Source organism: Musa acuminata, chromosome BXJ3-3 (assembly GCF_036884655.1).
Source record: "Musa acuminata AAA Group cultivar baxijiao chromosome BXJ3-3, Cavendish_Baxijiao_AAA, whole genome shotgun sequence".
Classification (NCBI taxonomy): domain Eukaryota; kingdom Viridiplantae; phylum Streptophyta; class Magnoliopsida; order Zingiberales; family Musaceae; genus Musa; species Musa acuminata.
In genome coordinates, this window is record NC_088351.1 from 30,581,360 (window position 1) to 30,599,813 (window position 18,454).

An 18,454-nucleotide genomic window follows, 5' to 3' on the forward strand; every position below is an offset into this window, starting at 1 on the left:
CAAAAAAGCGATGACTCCTCCATTGTACCCTCTAGTTTGTTGCAGAGGAAAATTTGATCACAGGGCGTTCTAATGACAATCTTTAACTTTAATCTTACCTTTTCTTTTCTAGGATTCCAAATAGGCACATCAGAAAAACCAACCTATGGATGTATTACTTCTCCCCCAAGTAAACAGGCTGGTGATCAAAACACAGGATGTTCAAATCCTATTATAAGGATCTAATATGCATGGTATGTAACGGTTGAATGCAGTAAAATTATAGGTAAAGAAAGGCCTCCATACATAATACCCCAATCTTACATGGAATCTACCACACCAAAATGATCAATTGTTTTAATTGGAGAAATCATGTTGAAGAAAAGGGTAGTCTGTAGTTAATTCATTTGAACCTCCGTTCATGATAAAATATCTGAAGTCAAAATGACCACCACAATCACAGGGCTAGTCAGTTAATTAATTACACATTACAAAGAATGCATGCTTCAGAATTCAGAGTGCATTCTGGGCAAACTGTGTTCATGGAAAGATCAGGAGAGGATATTTCTGCACATCTGAAAAAGCATAATACAAAACTTCCCCATGCAGAGGCAATATTGCAACACTGGATTCGGGGGTGACTCCATAGCTTTCCACCAGCTGATTTGTTTCATCCTTCCTCTGCAAACCATCATCAAATAAAGCCGATGAGAAACCAAAGCATCTGAGTTATCAGCATTTAGAAAAGCCATATGGAAAAAGAAAAGTGAAGAGTCCTTTGACGAATTAGTCAATTAATCGTTGTTCGACTGATGCCGTCAACTTCAGGCTGAGCAGCTAAGAGGAGCATTCATAATTTGGCAATTCGAAGCTCAATGGCACAAAGAGTTTTTAGTTTTCTTAAAAAAAAGTCGGCGCACACCAATAATAGTGTGTGATACCACTGGTCACCTGAAAGTACAAATGCCCCAAACAATGGTTATTTCCATTGAAGCAAGACACCCAACATCGACTCAGATGAATCTGTGTTCATCCTACAGGGATTCTAGCAAACGGACTATCATAGCACACAAGGAAGCATTTCGATGAATTTGGTCATGCGTAAAGAACGGGTTTTCCAATACAAGGAGGCAAGGATACTCAAAAGCCAACTTGTGCAGAATACAGAATGTTATGAAGTTCAAAGAATAAACAATTATTTCCAAAAGTATATGTGCAGTAAGAGGCAGAGAATTCAGGAACTTATAAGACAGCAAAAATCAGGATGTTCCTTCCTGCATATCATAAATTTTGGGAGTCAGATAACTGCATAGTTCATAGAGTGCATGGCAATCTGGCAGTTGCTACTTGGGAAATTGGCCAAAGTGTAAGGTCGTCACTTCCTAAAGCTTGATAAGCTTTCCCCATCCTTTGACTCAAAGAAAAACATTATATTGATAATCTTCAAGAAGCTTCAATTATAATTTCTTAACTCAGTTTGATAAGCTTTATCTGTTCTTTGCCTAGAAAATATCTAGAAGTGACAGAATTACCATGAAGACTCAATTATAAGCACTTAACTAAAGACAAAGGCAAAAGACTACAGCAATTACATCAAGCCATCAAGGTAAACAAAATGTACAATTAATAACAAAATAAACCATCTTTAATTGACTTTGACATTATGGTCCATGTCATTTTGATTTCAGCACAGATGGTGTACTTCATTTGTGAAGGCAAAAAATAATTGGCCCACTTGTGCACAACCAACAAAGAAAAAAAAAGGGTAAGCCCATAATTGTCCTAGTCAAATATTCTGCACATAATACGCAAAATGCTCAATGTAAATAAATAGATAGACATTACCTACATGATTTTGAATGGGGTGTCAATGTTACTTGAGACCAAAAGCCTGTGTTTCATGATGAGAGAACACAAGTTCACCAAAGATCACAATAAAGCAAGCATCACCAATTCTAAAGAGAAGACCATGCTGAATGTGACTGAGGTTCATAATGAAATCTATTTTTTTTATTGGAGTTTCATGTTAGCTCCCCTTCATCACTGCCTTCACTTTGATTGAAGCTCATATAATGGTGATACTTTGACAATGTTGATGATCTTAATAGTGGTGATGGCAGCACAGACTAGTAACTGCCTACCACTTACTTTCGTTTCACCTAAACTTTGTCAAGCCTTCCCAACATGCCTGTATGGATATGCCAGACAAGTCGCATGGCTCATGATACCAGTTGACCAGCACAAACAGCAACCATAAAGAAGATTTCAAGGTTCAAAGATAGTTATGACACCACTAAAGGGATTATGCAGATGAAGTGATAGAAGAGTGAGATCCAGCAAAAAGGATCACCTAAATAAAACCCTTGAAAATGCAAAAAAAAGTAAGTTTAATCATGTCAACATGCTATGATTCAGCAAAACAAGATAGGACTATTATAAAAAAAAACCTGATACAAGGGGCATTTGGTGAACGACAAAGATAATTAGCTGGTACAGACATGAAGACACAAGAAATGTTCAAAGTCATGGGAACTCCAAACAAAAAGGCAAAGAAAATTGACAAAATGTTCCCAAGCTAACTTGATAATCAACAAAATACCAAAGCATCATGGGCTGTCCAAGATGATAATGGCTAAAAAACACACAACAAAATTGTTGATCAATTATCATAACATGAAATGAACATGAAAAAGGTATAGCAGAAAGATTTTTTACTTGTACTCGTTAGTAATAATAGAAACCCATAAAACCTATGCTGCAACTTGAAGTATAAAAAGGTAGGAGGATGTGATTTTCAAATAACAAATTTTTTGATAAATTATTATACATGTAGTAATTAACATGAATAAGATACATCAGAGAGATTTTCAACTTCTACTCTTTAATAATTACAAATCCAGAAAAAGATCTTGCAACACAAAATGAAATATATATATATAGGTAGAAGCATATGATTAACGACATAACATGAAAGATCAAACATGCTAGTAGCTAAGAAGAATTTCAAGTCAAAGATTTGTCCCTTAATATTCGTCAAATTGCTGCATTATGTAGTTCTTACCATCTATGAAGGCTTTGTCTTCCGCCCTGTTTTTCGGATGCGTTTCAAGTCTTGGATGTGTTTCTTCATTTCTCTAGAAAATCAAAATCATGTGAGCACCATTCAGAACTAATAATACAATGATTTTAGACAAATAAATACCTTTGATGCAAATAAACCATTAGATAGAACAGAGGCAACAACATCACTATCAATATACAAACAGCCAGGTAAAGGACACTTGATTGCTTCTGCAAAAGAAGAGGCAACAGGTTACAGTGAGAATATCGACAGTGTCAATTTTTTGTTTGGTTTTAAATAAAGAACTTATAAAAAATGTGATGTAAACAAGTGTATATATGAGAACATAAGATTAACATACAATACTACAAAAGTGAGCTTAAACACAAACAAAAAGAAAAAGAAAAACATCAATCCTATTATTGCCTTTCAAAGAACTAAACTTTATAACAAAGACTTCTGAATTACACACAAACTCAATCCCCACAGCCTGAAACCATACCAATCACAATAAAGCATAATTAGCTGTGTAAACCCAAAAACCTAGCTAAACCTTACCTTGCCACCCCGAGAGAAGGGCTTCTTCCCCCCTGTGCATGTATGAGCATCACAAAACTGACGCAGGAAAAATTCTGCAAATATACTTCCATCAGAAAATAATCAATGATTCAACAGTAAGTCTGACATGTTCAGATAGCTAAAAGCATACCATGAAGACGACTTGCCGAATGACCTTGGTTGGTTGGAAAACAATTATCTGCAAGGCTCTGGATAAAAAGATATTGACAATTTAACTGAATAGGGACAAAATGAAAAACATTATCATCTATATACATCATACAAAGGGTTCTTCATTGCCTAGGACGAAGTAAACTATGACAAGCACTTGGAACAATAATTAATTTCTGGTCACAAGACGGCTGACATCATTTTTTATGAGATCCAGAAACTTGTAACTCCATATGATTTCTTCAGGCATGAATGCACATAGGCTGACTAATTATTTCCACAAAACTACCTTTGCTATGAAATTGACCTTTACAGTGAGCATAAGTCTGTTACTTGATTTAATTAACTAATAATGAACAAGTTAAAACTGCTTGGACTGTATCAAGGACAAAGAAGTTTCCAATATTTAGGCTTGGCTAACCTTTCATATTAAAGATATGTACATGGTCAGGAGATGGCTGCCATTGGTTCATTACAGAATCTGAAATACCATACTACCAATCTAGTTTTCTTTGATGCATCAATTACTTTAATCAATACCTGTGAAAGGCCAGTTGGTCAATCTTGGACCAATATGAAAAGGAAACAGGTAAGTATGACTACTTGAAGTTTAATGATCAAAGAACTTTCCAAACAGTCATAGTTATCCTCCAAATTAAGGGGCATCAATCAATGACTCGTCATTTCTTACTTTTTAATGAATTTCTGCTTCCTAAATAAGAAACAGACACCAAACTTAATTTCCATAACTCTGGCATGTTCAATACAACATAGATTCATGGAGGGTTGATAACAAATTCAGCAGACTTTTGAACAGTGTCAAATTCAACCATAGACATACATGCCAAAGATGCAGATCAATTTTGACCAGATTATTTCTATCATGTAGATTATGATAAGCCATAAGCATCTTGATCGGTAATTCAGTATATCAAGATATTACAAAATTACATGAGATGAAATGAACCTCACAAAGATGGTGGTTCCGAGCAGCAGCTGCTGGATTGCATTTAGTCTTGGACTTCTTGGACTCGACCATCCGGTCACAATGCAGTGCTCCACACAAGTCTGCCAAGCATTGTCCTTGGCTCTGAATACGATAAACAGTTGAACTTTCAAACCTAGTACCAGTTCTTTAAATAACAGAGAAATGTACTAATAACACAGTATTTAAAATTGTAAGGTCACAAAGATCTATGCAGCATAGCCTAATACATGACAACTAGTAAAAAGATGGAAGCAATATAAAAATATCATTTAGAGATAAAAGCCATTAAAGAATAAAATAAAGAAAAAGCAGTATCTTCACTAAAATTTATAACAAAATAAGGATACATTAAAACACATGCACCAGCATTTTGAATGCATAATAGATATTGATTTCTACGGTATACTCATTAGATGGGAGCTGGACAATTCCGATCAAGTATAAGAAATACAGATTTGTTTCTTTATAGTAAATCCAATAGATTGTTAATATAAGAAAAATTGTGATTTGAAAAGCCTAGTAAAATAGAATTTACAACAACTTAATTATTTATCCAGTTGCACTTACATAATTCAGCAGATTATAGTGTCGGTTGTCAAAATGTTGATCGAGAAATTTCTCAGCTCGGAAGCTTTTCTTACAGAAGCCACAGCGCCACTCATTTGTTTCCACATGAATCTTATGCTGCTCTTGTTCCCGGAACATATCATTATCAGAATGGAGCCTGCACTTACTGGAAATTTCATATTGCTCTTGCTCTACGAAGGGCATTAAATACTGCAATGTCACTGATATCTTATAAGAGACATCCATCCAAATGAAAAACAACATAACTAGAACCAGTATAATGTCCATGCCTCTTCAATAATTTTCCAAGCAATCCTACTCCTTTCTCTAGAACAATGTACTTCATGCTTTTTTGTATCATCTTGTAAATGAGTTCTGAAAATGAAATGCAAACATTAATAGAACAAATCGGTGCTCTTTCAAACCATATACAAACAAGCAAACCAGGAATCATAAGCAAACTCAATGATGGGAAAAGATCCATGCATCTGACAAATTGTTGGAGCATCAGAGATTGTTATTTGTTGATGTTGATGCATTCGAACCAGGAATAGTAATAAATAAGATGTTTCTCTACAACACAAGAATGAAATAAGTACTCCAATTAATTTAAGACTCTGCTTTCCTCCGATGACAGGTAGTTATGAAATTACAAATATTCTCCACTGATCCGCATGAATAAATGTAGTAAGAAGCTGACCAATTGAGGAACTAAAGGATGAACAGCGTGCAACTTATAGATACTCAAGAAATTCAAGAAAAAAAAATTTGAAGAAACTATATATACAATAAATTCAACAAACAATGTAATTAAGTAAAATGTATTACCGGGTTCCAGCAACTCCACTTAATTCCTAGAACACAAAAAAAAAAAACAGAGTTAAATAGGATCAACACTACAAGAAAGTGATTACAGTCACAACAGAAAGAATAAATGTATAGAATTAATTCAACAAGGATCGAATACCAATTTTCTTTATCAGAAAGAAGGAACGGATTTTAATTGCAGCAAGAACAAACGACAAGAAGTAAAATTTATAGTTAAGATGTCAAGAATCAAACAAGCATGAAACCGAAGCCATCATCAGAATTATGCAAATCACTGAACAGGCATCTCCTCTATTAAGAGCATCAACGAATCGCAGCAACTGTGTCTAGATCGGAATCAAGATTTCCTTTTCCGCATCGAAACAACATCAAGTAACAAGATTCAAGACCCTAACCGGTAAAATAAACCCAATCGGCGGCAACACCGTGACGAGTTTCGTTGAAAAAAAGCACAACAAACCCTTGCTATTTGACCGTAGTATCATCAAACAAAAGACCAAATCAAGGAAGAGGGAACAGCGACAATTCAAGAACCTGGACAGATCGGCATCCATGGAGGCAAAGGGAGAGGACCAGGACGGCGACGAGGATGGGGATCGCTCCGACCGCTCCTCCCATGGCGCTCGGAGGAAGCGAAGGGCGACGAAAGGGGCGGTTCGTAATTTTAATGCTTCCCTTCGGTTGAGACACACTTAACCCGATATATCGGCTTTGTACACACGCCCGATATGGACATATATATCATCCGTTATCCTCTTCAGCAATCTGATTTGTGATTAGTCTCTTAATATGACACCTACTAATGGATGTTTATCTCTTAAGAAATATTAATTCTGTACACAATTAACTACAAATTAAATATGTGCTATGTTAAAAATTATAAATTTAATATTCATATAGCTTATTCCCAACTCACATAGCTTTGCTAGTGGAGAACATATCATTTTGGGAATATATATATATATATATATATATATATATATATATATATATATATATATGTATGTAAAATATATATATATATATATATGTATGTAAATATATATATACATATATATATGTATATAAATATATGTATATATATATATATATATATATATATATATATATATATGTGTGTGTGTGTGTATATATGTATTCATATATATATGTATATATATATACACATATATGTATATGTATATATATATATATATATACATATATGTATATTTATATATATATTTTATTTATTTATTTTTTTATGTATATATATATATATGTATATATATATATATGTATATGTGTATATATATATATGTATATATATATATGTATATATATATATATGTATATATATATATATATGTATATATATATATATGTATATATATACATATATATTCATTTCTTTGATCTTCTTGATTAATTTGAATGCCTTGTTGATTTCATCATCTATTTGTTTTTGTTTTTGTGAACAACTTTATGTCGTGGCCTCGGGGTCAACACGGCTGGGTTCGAGTCCGGACGACGAGGATCTCCCCGGGGGCGTTCCTCAAGCCCGTTGAGGAGGTCGGGGGCAGTGTCCGATCGAGACAGTGTAGTCGTCTCTTCCGGGTAGGAACTCTTTGCCTGTCCGTCCTACGGGGACCTTCGGCTTCGAACCTGCACAAAGGTCAAGCTGAGGCACTCGGCTCGACCCCTCTGACGATCAAGTTAGATGATAGTGGAGGGGGTTTCGGATGAAGAAGTATTTGTGTCCCTCCTTTTTTCCCCTTCCGTTTAGGATGCGAGGGTGTTTATAGGGGAGTTTGGTGTTACTTGACATGCCCGCCTGCAGGAGGCAGGCTGATATCGTTTAACATGGGGGTTGGCGTGGAGTGAAGAACCAAGCCCGAGTAGGCGTTAATGTGCCTCAGCCAGTGTTCTGGTTCGGTTGACCGAGTGCAGTCGCACCGATCGAGGCGTGAGGCGTCGGCTAACGTCAGCCGAGTCTTATCGTAATTACTATCCATATCAGTTTTAATGATGAAATCATTAGTTACTAAAAAAATTGATTTTAGTATTATTATTATGATTGTTTAAGGATCTATGCAATCAACTTCAAATTATTGAGATATATGGTTTTATGTTATCCTTTGATAAATTGATTCATCAATTCAAATAATCCACTGATTCAAAATCCAAAGATTGAAGCCAGCCTTAATGATCTTTAATTGCACCTTTGACAACTTGTGGCTTCTGATTTGGTTGCTTCGTTTGGTGAACTATTTCTGGTTGATGTTTTGACGTCTTGTTCTTTATGATCAATATGACTTGCGTCAGGAGATGTGTTGAGCTCTACTTTCTTACCCAAAGAACAGATTGGAATCCTCCAAACATGAAAATGGCATGTAACTTCGACCAAGAAAGAATTCATCCTCGCATTCCCAAGCCATTTCATTCATGAGCGAACCTTAGCCACTCGAACTTGCTGGGGATCCCTCCATTGACGACGGAGAGCAGGTAGAACCCGGCAGGTGCTACAGTGGAAGAAGGCGGAGCCTTGAGCACCGCATGCACCGCCCCGTTCGTCTCCCTCACCAGACCACTGCACCCAAGCTTCAGCATCCGCTGGTTCATGGACTGCGAGTGCGTCGCGAACGGCGGCGCGTAGACGACGAACTCCAACTTGCCCGGCTTCCGGCCCAGCTCGAACCGGACGATGAACTTCTCGCCGTAGCCGATCCGGTCACGGCCTTCACCGCACTGGACCGACAGGTTCGACGGCCTTCTGCTGTCGAAGAACGTGTCCATGTAGTAGGGAGTGAACGCCTCCAACCTTAGCTCGGTCGGGTATGGGACGCCGAAGGTGTAGTTCTTGTAGGGGTTGCTGCCTCCCACCAGGATCCTACCGTCGGGAAGAACGATGGCCGTGGAATGGTACATTCTGGCTATGCTTGAAGGGTTCAGCAAGGAGAACCGCTCCCCTGCTTCGTTGTTTGGTTTGTAGAGGTAAGGGGCGTACGATGGATTCTTGGCTCTCCGCCATCCGGCGCAGCCATGGGTGGCGCCGTTGATGAGAAGCACGTCGCCGGTGGGGAGGAGGAGCATGTCGTTCATGAGCCGCGGCCCGGGCATGTCCTCCATCGCCCAGTTGGGTTCGTCGTCGGTGATCACCATCCGCCCGCATGAGCTCAGAGCTCGGTAGAACTTGCCACGCCTCCACGCGCGGTAGGCTCCGGTGGCGGCTCCTCCACATATCATGACCTCCACCTTCAGGAACCCGTCGCTGAAGTCCAGCGGGAGCATCACGGAGGAGCCTGTGCTGGGGTAGTTCCGTGGGCCTCCTCCGGGCATCGTCGGGAAGGTCTTGACCACCTGATTCCGGTTATAGTCGAAGAGGATGGAGTCGTGGTTGGCGAAGATGAAGAGGTTTCCGTCGGAGGAGAGGTGGATGAAGGGGTAGAGGTTGTCGCCGCTCTCCTTCTTGTCGCGAGTCTGGCGCAGGAACGGCAGCTCGAACGCGCCTTCCTTCGGCGCGGTTTTCGGGATGAATTCGTACGTGAAGACGTTGAGGCCGCCCACGACGATCACGCGGTCCTTCTCCGGGAGGACATGGTCGGAGGAGTACCACCGCTTGTCAACGAGCAGCTCGCTCGACTCGCTCCACTGGGGCAGGGGATCCGACGGGTCGAAGTACCGAACTCTACGGACGCCGTCGCCGTACCCGCCGGTCTGGGCGAAGACGCCGTCGCTGAGGAAGGCGCCGGAGGAGCACCAGGGGTCGGTCTTGAGGGCGAGTGGGCGGACGGCGTTGGCGGCGATGTCGTACTCGACAGAGTGCACCCAGCAGGAACGCTTGCCGTCGTCGTCAGGGCCGCAGCCGGGCATGCGGAGGCCGGACGGCCCGGCGCTGACCTGGTCGAACATGACGACGGTGTTGCAGTACGTCAGCGCCATGTGCATGGCGACAGCGCCGGTGCTGTCGAGGAGCAGCTCCCAGCTTCCTCTTCTCCCCGATCCTCCTGCACGAGCCGACCAAACAACACACCATGGGACGAGCAACAGCACCAACCCAAGTCTTCCTACTCCGCTCATCACAGTGGAGAGACCCCGATCACTGATGACCGATATCTCCGTATATGAGGAAAGATAGGAAGAACTGCTGAGGAGTATAAGATTAATTGGAGGAAGGAAAGAAGGAATGATGGTTGGGCATATAAGGAGGGAAATCTGAAGGGGTAAAGGAAAGGTATTCTTTTCATTCTATGAAGATTCTGGCATGTTTTAGGATCATCCAAAGAACGTTTTCAGCTACGGTTGTAGCTGTCTGTGTAAAGCTTTCGTCTTAGTTAAGCTTATTTAAGATTACCTTACAGGAAGATTGACGTGCGTGCAGGAGAATGTTTGCTATTAACCATGCAGAACTATACGCAGTGATTTCACGTCGACAGAACATCGTGATTGCGATTCCGTCAGATTGGTCGTAGGTTTCTTTTCTTGAAGACAGATTACATGCAAATCTTTTTGGGGACTTAAATATTCCCATATGTAAATACTATATATTCTCAGGGAGTAAACACCTTTTCTTTGTTTGGTTTTCTCCTCTTAACTTATTTCTAATAGGAGAGAATTCTTATTAGTAACGATATAATGTATGTTTTATGTCTTTACTGCATGATGCTAATTTCTTTACCTTACCTAATACATTTGCTGAATTAAAGAATGCATGTTACTTCATTTCTGAATTAAAGGAGTAAATTAAAAAGAAAAGATATAATTTTTTTCACTTTTCTAGATTATTGCATGCTCTTATTCACAATTTTCATCGAATGCACATAATAGAGGAACAATTCATCACATACAAAGTAAAAAAAGTATGGGTAATAAATGTAATATCTCAATATTTTGATTGGTTCAAACACAATAAAAAAATTAATGAATGGATTATCTTGTGGGGAATGGTATCAAAACTGCCTCCATTTTATCCTAAGCTGTATAAAACTCCAAGATATCATAATCTATTTGTGGTAAGAATTTAAACCTACATTGCTCACATTTCTTTGTCATAATCAGATCCAAGAGAAGTCCATTGCAAAAGGTTTTCGACCATAATATAATTAGGGTTTCAATTTACTCATCCATCAAGGCATTATCCCTAATAGAACTATGGTACATCCTAAATATTAGCAGTAACGTTATCTGGGACATGCATGAAGCATTGCAAAGTTGACAGTATGAGTCCCTCTATTCTAACAAAAAACCAGGAAAAACTTTCAGATCAGAACTGATACGTGCACTATAGAAAGAGTAATTGAAAAACACATGCAGGTTCATCACCATTTAGAAGAGGAAAGAACAAAGACAAACTACATTTCTCGGCCATTTAATTCAGTGGTAATGGGTACTATGATATGACTAAAACAGATGACCATAAAATGAAGTACATGCAAGCAGTTGAAAGCCAATCCATAGTGTACGAACCTGTAACTCAGGAGATTGCAAACACTGCTTTCTGACTAATTATTGCAACATCTTATGACGATGAATTACTTCATTCTGATTTCGTGTAGATTCTGACAGCAACAGCCAGTCCCAAGATTGCTAGTGGAACCAAAAACTGAAGGAGCTTGATGATGAACTCGGATGTCTTGTCCTGGTTGTAGTGAGGTTGATTGGGGGCGGTGTATTTGACTTTCTCAGGGATCGTTGCCGTGTCAATCTCCCCGATGTAGTACTCATCCATCATTGCTCTTGCAGTGGTGCTATGCCCAACATCTTCAAAATCATCTGTTGCATCTTTCCCTAACAAAGAAAAAACATGTCCAACATTGAAAGTCATGGAATGACGATGCTGTATGGAGATATGGATAACATAAAATATATTTACCAGTCGATGACAATAAAACATCATCTCCCCCGGGGTGATCTTCCAAGAATTTGGTAACATCATAAACCTGCAAAGACAAATTTATCAAAACCGAGAACATACCACATGAGAAACTTCTGAAAATGATAGTTGATTAAGCAACACTATTAATGGCCTTTTGAGAACAAGAAAACAAGCTATACACAAACCACCAACAAATTAAGTGATCAATATTTTTGATGCTATTGCCTAGTAAACTCTACTCAGAAAGCAGGGGTTAAAGACTTCACATTCTTTAGAAGTTTCCATTTGTGCTACGTGGGAGCATTTTTAGTGTAGCCAACAAATTTTTGTGTTTAAACTACAAGGAGAAAGAGCTAAGCATATTCACCATTGCAACTCTTAAAAATGCTAAAATTTTCCCATTCATTTTTCTTTAGTAACAATTATATCAACAGAGAATTATCTATGTAAAACTGAGAGCAGGCACTTCTTCAACATAGACATATCCAACTGGCTTATTAACTTTAATTTTTTGCTGAGTGTACAATGATTAATTAAATAGAAAGAAGCATATTGGTTCCACAAAAAGTCTTTACGACAAAAAAGAGAGCATTTGGTACAGAATTAACATCGTTAAGGAAGCATATCAATGTATGTGTAATCCTGGGAGTCTCATTTAAGTGATTGTTTTAACTCTCATTACATAGTAAAGAAGAACAAAAGTAAATAAAGAACTTAATAAATAATGACTATAAAGTGACTATTCATAACATAATACTCCGTTTAGATGCCGAATTATAGGTCTGACTCTAGATTGACAAAAAAAAGTAAAGCCCGCTAACCAAGCAACAATATCGAATGTCAAGACTAATGGTCCATTGGTAATTTAGTTTATGTTGCTCCAAGTACTAATTCACAACATTACATTGCAGGAATTATCTGAAGGTAAGGAAAAAAAGAAAAGAGGGCTAGAAGATTGTCATGGTATCACTACTCCATAAAAGATTCAGTGATGACTATAACCAATCCCCTATCATACTAAAATATTTAAATTCCCAAAGAATCAAATATAAAGAAAAGCACATTTAGATAGAAGGAAGCTCCTCTTATGTATCCCAGGACATCAAAATGCCAATATAAAGAAATAAGTTGGTGGCATTTTCTTTAAAGGAAGCAAATTATGAAGACCAAAAAGGCATTGATTTCATCATATCATCTCAGAAGTGATATGGATGGAAAAGTAGTACTATTGTCCATCAATTAATGAATCTCTAGTTGTTACAAATCCCAATGACAGAGCAGCTTTTTTTATTTATCAGCTCACTACTTAACTATTTGTGAGAAAGGCAAAGTTCATACTTTTCTAAGATTTCTAGAATTTTTCTATGAAACTCTTCAAAGCAACTCTATTAAAAGCATTGCCTCACTTTTTGCAAGTATCTCTTACTAACACCAAAAAACATAAATTTACTTTTCAAACCCACAACTTTGTTAGCCATCCTCATCATTCTTTCCTTATTGCAGAATTATCTGCAATAGGAACGATTTGTTTATAGGAAAGAAAATCAAAGTGGATAAAAATACTTAAATTTTGTGATGCAAAGATGAATCAAACACATCTGACCTAGAGCATGTGATCCTTGATCTATATGAGAATACCATTCGTTATCTCCTTGGATTAAAACACCAACAATAAAATGGCAGATATCAAGCTACAATCAGTATTAGTCGTTCTGACTTTGCCCATGATGCTAATCAAGAATTAAGAAGATGTGAAGAAATAACTTATAATGCTAATCCTGTATTTTAGGAACAAAAAGCAATACTGGTCACTGATAATTACAATATTTCTATAAAGATTCTAACGATTTTTTCAGAGGACACTGAGACAGACATCTTTGCAACTCTAACCTCAAAATGTTCTATAATGGAGAAAAAGGAAAGCATGGAAAGGGGATTTGCACAATTTCGTTGGTGGTGAAAAGAATTACATAACATATCTGTCAATAAGGATCCTCTAATGGATTGGAAAGTGAAACCTATATGAGACAACTCTAAAGATATTGGAATTGCTACGAGATAGATGGGACGATAGTTAAAATATTCATCCTAGAAATGCATATTTGATGCTATGCTTTCAAGCTATATAAAGCATTAACAGAGAAGCCATCCAATATAAGATGACTAAATTATTAGACGAAGTTACACAATGATGACAACAATGACAAGAGAAGGCAGAGAATCCTACTTATTTTTCATGGGTTACATGGATCCTTTCCCTGCATTCAAAAATGTCGAAGGCAATATCACTAGTAAAACTACAGTTCATTATGAGTTGAATGTATATGCTTCAAATTATAGAACAACACACATATCTCTCTAGCCCCTTGATTAACCCCATATACAAAGATGAAATAAATTATAGGATAATTTCAAAATGTATTCACCTCCCTTGCGTAGAGATGAAGATACAAGGGGGAAAAAAAAATCAAATTTCAGTAAATATATTTCATCTTTGAACAGATTTTAATCAAATTAAAAAATATCTCATTAGTCAAAAGACTTCATAAAGAAAGAAATTTGATCTCACGCCTAACATTCACTTCTTTCCTATTTCATAAATTGTTTTTTTCCTCTTGTCCCTTTATCATGATACCAAAAAAGAATCTCAATTCTCACTAGATCTCATCAAAGCTTATAGGGAAATTTCTAAATGTTACCGATAAGGATTTGTCCTCTGAAAAGTGGACAATGTTAGTGGTCTTTCTTCTCAGGCAACTATTGAGTATATAAGTATCCACAACTATTGATGGCCGCTTCCATGTGTAGAGTCAAAAACACATCCCAAGGTTACATTAATGCTTCTGCAGTCACAAACATATTTGGAAAAAGTAATGATTGAAAAAGGCACTCGGGCGCTCGTCTAGGCGCTCGGGCGAGGCGAGGCGAGGCCCGAGCGCCTCGCTAATCTCCCAGGCAATGCGCTTCAAACAGGCGCCGCCTGGGCACTCGCCCGAGCCTAGGCGCTGGGCGCTTCGGGCGAGCACCTGGGTAAACCATGGCGACCGAACCAGGATTTTAGGTCTGGTTCGGTCCTGGTTCGGTTGGTTAGTTGGTTCGATCGAACCAACTAAACCGATATAACCCTTACCCAACCTTAACCCTTACCCAACCCTAACCCGCTGTCGCTGCCACTCCCGATCCCAATCCCGATCTCGATCTCGCTGCTCGCCGCTGTCGCTACTCGCAAACGCTGCCGTTGTCGTCGCTCGCGCCTCCCGCTGCTCGTCACTCCTGCTCCCGCTGCCGCTGTCGCTGCTCGCAAATGCTGCCTTTGTCACCGCTCGCGCCTCCCGCTGCTCGTCGCTCCTGCTCCCGCTGCCGCTGCCGCTGTCGCTGCTCGCAAACGCTATCGCTGTTGCCGCTCGCGCCTCCCGCTACTCGTCGCTTCCGCTCCCTTTCCCGCTGTCGTTGCTCGCCGTCGCTTCCTTGTTTCTCAATCAGCAGGCTCAGTATACAGTATACTGTTAATATTAAGTTTATTTGAAATGATTAATTCTCAATACTATTAATAGATTTTCTTAATTTAATAGCATATTTTTATTTAAAATTTTAAATAATTATATTTATTAATTATATTATATATTTTTATATTTTAGCGCCTCGCTTCGCTCTGGCGAGCGCCTAGTGCCTCGAGCGTTTTTTGACCTTGGCGCCTAGCGCTTTTTAAATCACCGAAAAAAACTTTGAGCTCACAGACCACACATGCATCAAAATTCTCCCCAAATCTTGTTTCAATGCTGGATTTGGTTCATGTGCTACAACTTTGCGTTCTGATACTTCCATGGCAACTGATACCGGAGAAAAGCAAAACCACATGGCACACATTCTTTGTAGTTTTTATCTTCTTATTGTTAAATGGTTCATTGACCACGATCAGGTCTCAGTTCTACCACACTTCTTGGGTCAAATAAGTGTCAATATACTGAAATTTTTCTCAAAAATACCAGATCTCATTTGTCAATCTTCTCATGTCATTCACGTGACTCTGTATTGGCAGAAAGATATGTTGGAAGGATGAGTATGATAAATAGAATTGGCTATCATCTGGGTTAGATAAACATGAACAGTTCCCACATATCATCAAATAAAGACGAAAGCAAGCTTCCTAAGTGAGTGAATAATGTGTACTCAGGAAAATCCATGCCCTATGTTCCCACAGACAGACATGAGACATGTAATTCGGGTGATTGGAAACTTTAATTAGAACAATAAGTCGACTATAGTCGATAGTTGTTTTAGGAAAACCTGGACAAACTACTACGATTTTAGAAAAACATTTTTCAGATAATTTGTCGAATTGTGCATGTCGCAGGGGCATCGCTAATCTTCTCTGGATCGTTCCATCCGAAGTTTCCAAATATTAGCCCAACATCTAAATCTGCGACTAACTATAAGCACAGCAATTCTAAGTCAAAACGATGGCATGATCCGAAAGGCCAAGGTCAGAAGGCCGTACACTTTGCAGACAAGCAGGCAGACGAATCCAGACGTCACCGGATCCAAAAAGAAAGGAGAAAAAGTGATCAGATCTGGGGAGGATCGAAGGGATCCAATAGGAGAGATGAATACCGACCTTGCCGTTGACGACGAGCCAACAGTCCTGGGGGGTGTTGTGCGCCGAGACCTCGGCCAAGGTGTAGACCTTCGCATCGCTCCCCATCTCTCTCTCTCCCTCCCTCGAACTCGATCTGAGACGCGGAGAGACCGATGCAGAAGACAGATCCGAAGAAGGGGATGGGGAGGGTTTGGTGGGCACGGCGGTGGGTGAACACACTTCTCTTATTATATCCATCAATTTGACTATTGATTGGTTTTCTTTGGACATACAGACGACCTACCCAAAACTTTACCCGGCCTACCCCCATCTCAAATGAGGTGTGAGCCCCACCGTTCTCATCTCCTGATTTATCCTCATAAATTTGCCGAAATATATATATATATATGGGTAATTTTTTGAAAAAATAAAATATTTTTTTAGAGTTTTTCTTTTTTTTTTCTTTTCCCTTAGATGATGGATTTATCCTTGCCTTCGTCCTTTATCTTTATCCTTAGATTTTTGAGCGTTGCCCCTTTATTATCTTCGTCTTATTATTGATCCCTTGTCATCATCTTGACGGAGGGAGGGCACACGGAGCTCTCGACCTTTTATCATTTTCATTATCCTTGTGATCGATCTTGGTAAAAAAAATTATAAATGAGAATAACAATAATAGGAAAAAAAAATGAGAGAATAAGTAAAAATGATAGAACGAAACAAGGATAATAAGGCATAAGCAATCAAAGGACAAAATTTCTCAAAATTAACAGCAAAATTATTTTTTAGAAAAAAATATTTTTATGAGATTTTTTTTAAAAATATGGTAATCGATAATTTCTCAAAATAAGAAAGTGTAGATTAACTGAAAATAATGAAGTTCTGGTTGAGGTTCTTAGAACATTCAACTTTGGTTAGAAGAGAACATCTTCTCATGTTTCTACCTTAAGAAAAGCTTCTTGATCTCGTTGCTATGTATACGTTCCCATTTTGCTACAAGTATGGCACAGCAGATCCTTCAGTCCCTCAACCTACAAACCCTAGAAGCCAATCTAGAACAGACAAGTCCATGTGACAAATCCTTCGTTCCCAAACCCTACATGACAGGGAGTCAACACAACATATATGGCCACTTCACCTGCATCGTGATATTTCTGCTTCTACCACATTCCACCCTCTTCCTTCTTTCTGATTCCCCCACCGTAGCGTACATGTCACTCTCCCTCTCTTCTTCTCTAAGAGGAGTAAGTATCGTTTGCAGCAATGGTGAGAGATAAATCTTAGCTGGCTTGTCCATGGAGAACAAGGTAATGCCGACAGTGAGTGTCTGGCACTGCTGGTGTTACAGTGCGCAGATTAAGGTGAGTGCATGCAACGCACGACGCGGGGAGCCATGGCTGTGTAGCCACAGCCAGAAGGTCAAACCTATGCATTGCGAAGTAGAGTAGCTACTACAACAGCGTGCATGCATGGGTTGGGGAAGAGAGAGAGGAGGGCGGCTCTGCTGCTCCCATCCCTGTGATGAATTGGAGCTTGGAGGCTTGTGGTTGTTTTACATGGATTGAGAAGGGGACCCCCACACCACCCCCGGCGTTGGGAAACGCAAAGAGAAGGACGATAGCAGCATGCCCTTCACCCCATGCAAACCCCCATAACCTTCACACTGAGACAACTCGACAGCTAATCAGAATGTTCATATGGACTGCTGTAACAGATCTAATCTTCTGCTTTAACTCTCGCTCTCTCTCTTGTTATGATTGCATGAACAGATCAATCGAAGCTTTCATCACTACTATACTCCAATTCTATCTATAAATATCCACACTGCTCCTACGGTTGCCTTGTGAGTACTTGTATGAGGTAGAAGAAGAG

The 18,454-nt window shown here is 39.0% G+C and overlaps 3 protein-coding genes across 5 annotated transcripts; all 3 read right to left on the reverse strand.

The window, feature by feature from the left end:
* Positions 1-354: 354 nt before the first annotated feature.
* On the reverse strand, positions 355-6,819 carry LOC135632285 (uncharacterized). 3 transcript variants are annotated; one of them, XM_065140714.1, is made up of 10 exons: positions 6,687-6,819; positions 6,153-6,178; positions 5,615-5,699; positions 5,325-5,534; positions 4,737-4,859; positions 3,750-3,807; positions 3,599-3,672; positions 3,182-3,270; positions 3,041-3,113; positions 355-660 (listed from the first exon to the last, which is right to left on the reverse strand). In XM_065140714.1, the coding sequence occupies exons 1-9, from the start codon at positions 6,768-6,770 to the stop codon at positions 3,044-3,046; spliced, it is 819 nt and encodes a 272-aa protein (XP_064996786.1). In that variant the 5' UTR covers positions 6,771-6,819; the 3' UTR covers positions 355-660; positions 3,041-3,043. The 3 variants fall into 3 exon arrangements, with proteins under 3 accessions (XP_064996786.1, XP_064996787.1, XP_064996788.1); XM_065140715.1 differs by lacking the exon at positions 3,182-3,270; XM_065140716.1 differs by lacking the exon at positions 5,615-5,699 and having other exon boundaries at positions 6,687-6,805.
* Positions 6,820-8,570: 1,751 nt separating this feature from the next.
* On the reverse strand, positions 8,571-10,211 carry LOC135632519 (aldehyde oxidase GLOX-like). Its single transcript, XM_065141134.1, has one exon. The coding sequence runs from the start codon at positions 10,209-10,211 to the stop codon at positions 8,571-8,573; it is 1,641 nt and encodes a 546-aa protein (XP_064997206.1).
* A 1,216-nt stretch (positions 10,212-11,427) lies between these two features.
* Positions 11,428-16,814, reverse strand: LOC103979370 (cytochrome b5). The gene is made up of 3 exons (XM_009395495.3): positions 16,622-16,814; positions 12,004-12,070; positions 11,428-11,918 (listed from the first exon to the last, which is right to left on the reverse strand). Exons 1-3 carry the CDS (start codon positions 16,706-16,708, stop codon positions 11,668-11,670), a joined length of 405 nt encoding a protein of 134 aa, XP_009393770.1. The 5' UTR covers positions 16,709-16,814; the 3' UTR covers positions 11,428-11,667.
* Between the last annotated feature and the right edge of the window lie 1,640 nt (positions 16,815-18,454).

What these genes read in the sequence shown, in the direction of transcription:
- LOC135632285 (XM_065140714.1), bottom strand. Translation starts at nt 6,770, where the DNA reads ATGGGAGGAGCGGTCGGAGCGATCCCCATCCTCGTCGCCGTCCTGGTC. An exon ending in GGAACCACCATCTTTGTGAG is followed by an intron (nt 3,808 to 4,736) that starts GTTCATTTCATC and finishes CTTTTTATCCAG; the next exon opens with AGCCTTGCAGATAATTGTTT. An exon ending in TTCGGCAAGTCGTCTTCATG is followed by an intron (nt 3,673 to 3,749) that starts GTATGCTTTTAG and finishes GTATATTTGCAG; the next exon opens with AATTTTTCCTGCGTCAGTTT.
- LOC135632519 (XM_065141134.1), bottom strand. Translation starts at nt 10,211, where the DNA reads ATGAGCGGAGTAGGAAGACTTGGGTTGGTGCTGTTGCTCGTCCCATGG.
- LOC103979370 (XM_009395495.3), bottom strand. Translation starts at nt 16,708, where the DNA reads ATGGGGAGCGATGCGAAGGTCTACACCTTGGCCGAGGTCTCGGCGCAC. An exon ending in GGCTCGTCGTCAACGGCAAG is followed by an intron (nt 12,071 to 16,621) that starts GTCGGTATTCAT and finishes TTGTCTTTGCAG; the next exon opens with GTTTATGATGTTACCAAATT. An exon ending in TGTTTTATTGTCATCGACTG is followed by an intron (nt 11,919 to 12,003) that starts GTAAATATATTT and finishes TTTCTTTGTTAG; the next exon opens with GGAAAGATGCAACAGATGAT.